This window comes from Limulus polyphemus, unplaced genomic scaffold (assembly GCF_000517525.1).
Source record: "Limulus polyphemus unplaced genomic scaffold, Limulus_polyphemus-2.1.2 Scaffold4134, whole genome shotgun sequence".
Classification (NCBI taxonomy): domain Eukaryota; kingdom Metazoa; phylum Arthropoda; class Merostomata; order Xiphosura; family Limulidae; genus Limulus; species Limulus polyphemus.
In genome coordinates this window covers 44,123-51,452 of record NW_013669744.1, presented here as the reverse complement: position 1 = coordinate 51,452, position 7,330 = coordinate 44,123, and the positions used below count along the sequence as shown (strand labels likewise).

Sequence of the window (7,330 nt, the reverse complement as noted above, 5' to 3'; positions counted from 1 at the left end):
GTATAATGTTATGAGATTTAAGCTATTTAGTCTTAACATTTAAGTTTTCATGTTATAATTTGTTGTCATTCTAGAACAAAAGAGGCATAATTTATATTTATTTCCTAATTTTTTATGGTGTTTACAAGATCGGTCAAATCTACCAAACCTGTACAGAGATTAGTTAATGAAAATAACGGATATAGTTTTTTTTCTTAAGAAACATTTGATAACTATCTGGACATTATAAAGAATACGTATGCGAAAATTGAAAATTTTCTTATGCGTAAAAGTATTTTTAATCTTAAAATGAAAATTTCTTTGCATGTTGGATACGCAACATGCGAAAAGGAAAAAAGGCATGAGAAAAACATTGCCTAACAAACCTAATACTTATTAGAAAAAATTTATATTTTGCATATGAAAGAATTGAAATGTTTACTAATAATCTGCCAAATTTCAATCCCATATGCTTACTAATTTAAAAGTTCTAGCATGAAAACTATAACAAGCACAAAATGGTTACGAGGTTGGTCCCAGGGACCGAGACTGTGCTGAAAGAGTTAATAGAAACACTAACTCTTATTGAATAACTTTATTCAGTTTTCTCTTGATCAGCAACTACTTGATTACTTCACTGAATTCTCAATCACTGAACTAACATCTTATTTTTCTTATCTTTCCTTTACCCTAATTTATGCCCAATTTACCAAACTTTCACCATTATGCAAATTTGTTTTAAACTTTCGTTAATAAAATTCATTAGTTTCTCAGGCAAACTACTACCTAAACTTATCTGTGATATAAAAATTCAATCTTATTCAAATATAGAAAATATTGAAGACTACTGCCTAATAAGCACTTCTTAATTCAGTTGACTTGGCTTAAAAGTTTGTATAGATAACATATGTGAGTTAAAAATGTATATAATTATCTTATAAAAAAACTCAGGAATGAAAGGTCTTTTACATTTGAATTTTTATAGAGAAAATTTGAAGGAAAGAAACTTTTGATGGTGGTAGTCACAAGTTAAAGGTAATGTTAAAAATATACATGCAGTAAGAATCATTATGAGGACTATATTGCTGATAGAGTTGCCACAAGAAATATAATTTTTAGCCTGTCAAAATTTTCTATGTGATTGTTTGGTTTCAGTAACTCTTGTCTGGTACTTCTCAATGAAAGTGTAAATGTGTTTGAGTAAAAATATCTGAGAAACCCCATAAAGATCTAATTTATAAAATGACTGTCTAGTATGTGCCTGGAGCATTAATCCTATTACTATGGGTTTTCCTATGGTCATGGGTCAAAGGGCATGTCATCATGTTTGTAGATTTCAAATTTTATTGTACTACTATTTCATGAATGTATGTCAATAAGTTTGGTATCAAATTATAGATTATAAATCAAATTTTAGTTTTATGCATTAGTTAATTTCTTAGTTTAAAAGTAAATATTAAAACAAAATTCCTAAATATCGATTTTTGTATGTCACGTAGCATGTTGAATGCAGCTTTGGTTCAGATTAGATGTTTGTGATGTATAAGTACAAAGTCTGTAGTTTCTTATGGATTATAACCTCAAATGACAGATTTTACTAGCTCGATTATATATAAAAAAAGAAACTTTAATATTTTCTATTTACTAAAATATGACTATTTAGCGAATAAAACACAGTGGCCCCATCCACCTTTTCCATTTTTTGGAAATACTTGCTTACATACACTCTCTTCACTCTATAATGTGTTTATATCCAATAAAAAGCTCAGGGTTTCCCCCACATAGTTTTCTCAGCCTATTCAAGGTGTCTATTTCTCAAGATTAATCTTTTCTTTCTCAATCTTGGAAGGAAGTGGTAAGAGAAATGGTGTTTGAAAAACTATTTTTTTAAGACCGAAATAAAGCTTATTTAGTATGCCTGATAAATTACAGTAGAATTCTGTAATATTGGTAGAGTAGCTTATATTTTTTTATTTCACAATGCATTTCTAAAATCTAAAAGTTATTTTTTTTTACATCCTCCACATGTGAAATTTGGCAAGGCTTAGCATGCAAGGTATAGCAAGCGAGTACAAACTTCTTCACAATTGTATGGTAATATATATATATACTTATGTAATGTATTATAACCGTAAATATGACCATTTTACAAACTACTGGTCCACTAGAACAAAGCCAAGACAGATCACTTTGTAAACACCAATATTATGCTATTAAATAAGGTAGCAGGAGATGCTTGTGTGCCATGATTGTAACTTCTGTAATGTTAGTCAGACACAGCTGATAAGTCAATAAAATATAAATAGATGTATAGTGTTACAAGATTTAAGCTATTTAGAATAAACATTTATGGTTTCATCTAACAATTTGTAGCCACTCTAGAATGAGAAAAGTGCAACTTAAATTTTATTTCCGAATCTTTTATGGTGGCTACGAGGTCGGTCAATTTAACCAAACCTGTACAGAGATAAGATAGAGAAAATAACAGATAAATGTTTTTCTAAAAAGAACCTTTGATATTTATCTGGATTTTATTAGGAGGTTATAGAGATTTTGTAAATGAAATTTGACAATTTTCTGATGCATAAAGGAATTATTAATTTTAAAATCAAAAATACTTTGCATGTGGAATAGTTAACATTCGAAAAAAAAATGCATGAGCAAATCTTTAATTAAACATAAAACTTAGTTTAATAAATCTGATATTTTGTGTACGAAAGCCTTGTTATACTTAATGATAATCTGCCCAATTTCATGAATATACTCATACTGTATTAAAAGTTATAGTATGAAAACTATAACAAGCACAAAATGGTTACAAGGTTGGTCCCTGGGACTGAGTTTGTAGTGAGAGGGTTAATGTGGATGTACAGACATACATGAAAATCAATGGTTGAAATGGATAAAAAATTATGTTATATTAGTGGCTTGGCATAAGTCTGAAGGCTTACAATGCTAAAAAGTGGGTTTCAATACCTGTGGTAGACACAACAGAGTTAGCCCATTGTGTAGCTTTGTGCTTAATAACAAACAAATTGAAAAAACTTATGGACAATAAGATAGTAGGAAAATATAAGAGTTTATTAAAAAGATTATCATAAAACTGATGTAAATAGAGCAAAATGATATTCAGTCTGAAGATGGTACAACTTGTGTGAGGATTTTCTCATGATGCTGCTAATCTAATTCTAACAGAATCAATCTTCATTTTAAACTTTAATTGATTTATATTAAACAAATGTGTATTTTAATAACACTGCATCCTATATATTTGCATGTGTAAATTTTTTCATTCTCCAATAGTTAATTATGAATCTTTGCTTTGATATTTCGCAGAACTTTAATTACTTTAACATAAATTTTATCTTCACATAATATTAAAGGACAACAAGGGATCTTTTAGTCCACCTAGGCTGTTCTGTCCACTAAATTAAACAAAAAACTTGAAGCCAGACCTTACCATTCAAATATTTATCAATCTTTTCCTTAAACTCCCTTAAATTAACTGAATTTACAACATCTGAAGGCAACCTGTTCCAAAGTACATCCACCCTGTTTGAAAGAAAAAGCTGTCTTAACTGAAGATGACTCGTACCCTGCCAAAATTTATTTTTATGTTCCATAGTCTTATAATTCTCTCCATTAATTTTCTTGGTTTGAAATAGTTTTTATTTTTTAGTTTTATTTATTGTTTTTTTTAATTTTGTAGTTTCTAGTCTTCAAAGATTCACTGTTTTCAATGAAGACCTAAAAACCTTGTCTTATCCATTTAATTCTGAAGGACTTCCAAATTTTCATTGACTATTAGTCAATAATTTGTATTTACTGCTTGAATGATAATTTAAAGGAAACTTTCCTAGTTTGCTCTTTCTTTTAAAAATGTACGTGTTTCAACAATGATTTGAGTAAATGAAAGGTTTGACTAAATCTTTTTTTTATATATTCTTTGTTCAGTGATTATCTGTTCAAGCTGCTGCTAATTGGTGACTCTGGTGTTGGAAAGTCATGTTTACTGTTGAGGTTTGCTGTAAGTATAATTTTTTTTAAGCATTATAACAAGTTTTGGTTTTGTTCAGTGATTGTAATCTTTTGCAGATGCTTGACAACGATTTGTTTTTAAAGAAGCGTCTATTCTTGTTAGTTTTTCATAATCTCAAATTTTGTTGCTCCTATTAAATATAGATCTCATTTAAAATTTCTCATAGCTCAGAAACAATTATGATTTTTATAACTGCTTAAAGATGTTTCTTGAGCATTTTTATTCAAAATTAACACTGATGAATTGTTCCTACTCCAGTAAACCTAATTGCTGACCATGAGGATATCTTACCATTGATCACAGCTAATGTAATTTATAATGTTGGCATGGTTTCTCAGTTTGAAAATATTAACATCATGAAATCTGATAATAAGTTAAAAGGTTATGTGGTACAAATTTGATATTTCTTTAAAAATTAAATTGATTTTATTCCAAGAATGGCATTTTAGTAAAAAAAGAGGAAAAGGATAGCATGGAAAATCAAACTTAATTGGTATACTAAAGACATAAGAGAAAACAAGGATAAGGACACATTTAAGTAGTTTAAACTAACAGATAGGATTGAAGATTTGCAGAACAATAAGAAATCTAAGGATATGGTTAAAAAAGAAAATGGGCAATTCAAAAGGGCTTATGAGAAAGAGTTAAAACTAATTTTTAAGTATATCAATCCTGTGATTACAGGTGTCAAAGTGTACATGTTATGGTATTTTTTACTGAGTAACATTCGAAATTTATTTAAACACCTTTGCTATCAATGTATGTCAACAAACTTGCATCAGAATGTTGTTTATAATTCAATGTTTTATATTAACCGAGTTCTAATTTCAAAAGAAAATATTTAAATAGATTATTTCTTATTATTCTTGACTTTGTTTAACTCAAACTGGAGTTTATTACGGGATGTTTTTATAAACATAAATAAAATAACCTATATCTCCATAATGTAACTTTAATTATTAGTTCATTGTTTTGCTATTACAGCTTCATCAGGAGCTATTGATTTCCTGCAGTTACTATTAGGGCAGAGAAAATAGAGTATAAAGTTTTATAAAAAGAAATGTTTGATATTCATTTGGAAGGCTCTAGAGATTATGCAAATGAAATATGAAAACTACGACAAAAATAAAATTTTGGTTTTTAACAAGAAAATCACTTTTCACTCAAACTGAGTCAGTAACTGGTTTCTTAAATTCACAGACAAATCTTTATTAAAAAGCTTTATCAAAAAATCTGATTTTTTGTGTATAACAGGCTTACAATGTTTACTAAAAGCTTGCCAAAATTCATAAAAATAAGTATAGAACATTCAGAGTTGTGTGATTTATAGTTTCACAATTACATGTGGTTACAAGGTTGGTCAAAATTACCATGCTGTATACACTGGGTTAATCCCTTAATGGTTAAAAGAAAAAATGAGAGAATAAGAATAGATAAAGCACCAGGACCAAACACTGATTTATCCCAGAATTTCAAAGATAAGATATATGAGCCTCTCTCTCTTTCATTTTTGGTAGGTCAGTGGACAGTGGGATAGTGCCTGAGGATTGAAGAGTTGCTTGTTTTGTTCCTATTTTTTAAGGAAGTTAAAAGAGTTGTCTTGGAAACTGGACCAGTTAGTCTTACTTCTATAGTATATGGGAAAAATCTAGTCTGATAAAAAAAAATTTGCAAGATCATCTAGTGAAATAACTTATCATAAAAGAATATCAAAATGTATTCACTACAGGGAAATCTTCCCTTACTAATCTATTACAACATTACATGTTATCTGGAAGATTGAAAGGATGTGGATTTGATGTACTTAAGAGTTTTAAAAAGCTTTTGATAATGGTCCACACCATAGATTAGCAAAAAAAGTCAAATCGGTGAAGTTTGTAGGATAGTTGGATATGATAAAGCAAAATATTGTTATTAATATTAACTTCTGATCAAAGCAAGCTACCCACTTAAATATAATTTAAAAATAAACCCTATAATGAATTTAGCTAACTTCATATACTCTTCTTACATTATTACAATGCATTGCTTCATCAACTGGCTACCCTCACTGTTAGCAATATTTTCATCATAAATGGAGTCCAGTCAAACTGGTTTTCAATCACACTATTTAGTGGGCTCCCTTCAATATTAAATAAATAATCCAAATACAATAACTATAATCAAAGGTCATTTGACAAATATTTGTCCAAATAAGTAATTGATGCAAGTCATTCTATTGTATCTTAACATCCCCAATACAACTAAAAATAACCAATTTCATCTACAAACTTTACTAATTATATCTTTATCAATATCTTTAAAGTAAATTAGAAAAATCATAGATCCAAATAATAACTCTTTGGGTACTCCACCAGTAACAAAGGTGTGGTAAATAAATCACTCAAGCCATCAAAGCAGTGATCTGTTGCTAATAGTAAATCTAGTAGAATTTTAAGTTTTCTTTACAAACATATTAATTGCTAGTCAAAAGAGGTAATCATCTCTTTATATATATACCACAGTTTAGGCCTCACTTGAAATTAGGGATGAGCGAAAACAAAACAAACATTAATAATATTTCATAAGTGATGTATTGCAATACAACAACTTATAAAAACAAAATATATAGTGACCAGACACAGGGTCGATTACAACTGTATGATTACGAGTACGATTATGATTACAACATGATTGCACGATGTGATTATATTGTGCAGATAAAACCACTTCTAAAATGTTAATGCTGGAAATGCCTGGCTAACAATGTAGAAGTTACAATGATGTAGCTCACACGCACTCATGTTACTGTATCAAATAACATAAAGGTGACCTTTGGTATGTACAAAGTAACTTGTCTTGGCTGTGTTTTAGTAGACTAGTATTTTGTAAAATACAGTCACATTTCAATTATTTTACATTATATATGTATATAGATTATTGCTATTTTGAAATAAGTTCTTAATGTTATTTTTCCTAAAACACAGAACAGTAAATAAAGAAGTAAAACAAACAATTCTCTTCTAGTTACGACCTTTGTACTCAGTTGCACATTGAGGATATGAAATGAAATATTTTGTTTAGGTTGTATATGTACTTTTGAACAACTAAAAATTCATAAATTACTACATCAATACCATAGATTTATACTATAATTTATCAAACTTAGTAACTAAGCTGTATTGGGGTCTAAAAAATATTAAATTTTGAGCAGACTAAAGACACAACCTACCTCATTGAAATCTTGGTTCAAAAGAAAGAAATGGTGCTAGATGCATTACAAAGGCTGAGAAAAGCATTAGGGGACATTCTGAGCTTCCGATTGGTTATTCA

The 7,330-nt window shown here is 28.9% G+C and overlaps 1 protein-coding gene across 1 annotated transcript in view; it reads left to right on the top strand.

The window, feature by feature from the left end:
* Positions 1-7,330, top strand: part of LOC106470644 (ras-related protein Rab-1A) — a 19,240-nt gene that overhangs the window by 4,644 nt on the left and 7,266 nt on the right. Inside the window, exon 2 of the mRNA XM_013931210.2 lies at positions 3,934-4,006. Coding sequence (XP_013786664.1) covers positions 3,934-4,006 — 73 coding nt within the window. The remainder of the gene's footprint in view (positions 1-3,933; positions 4,007-7,330) is intronic.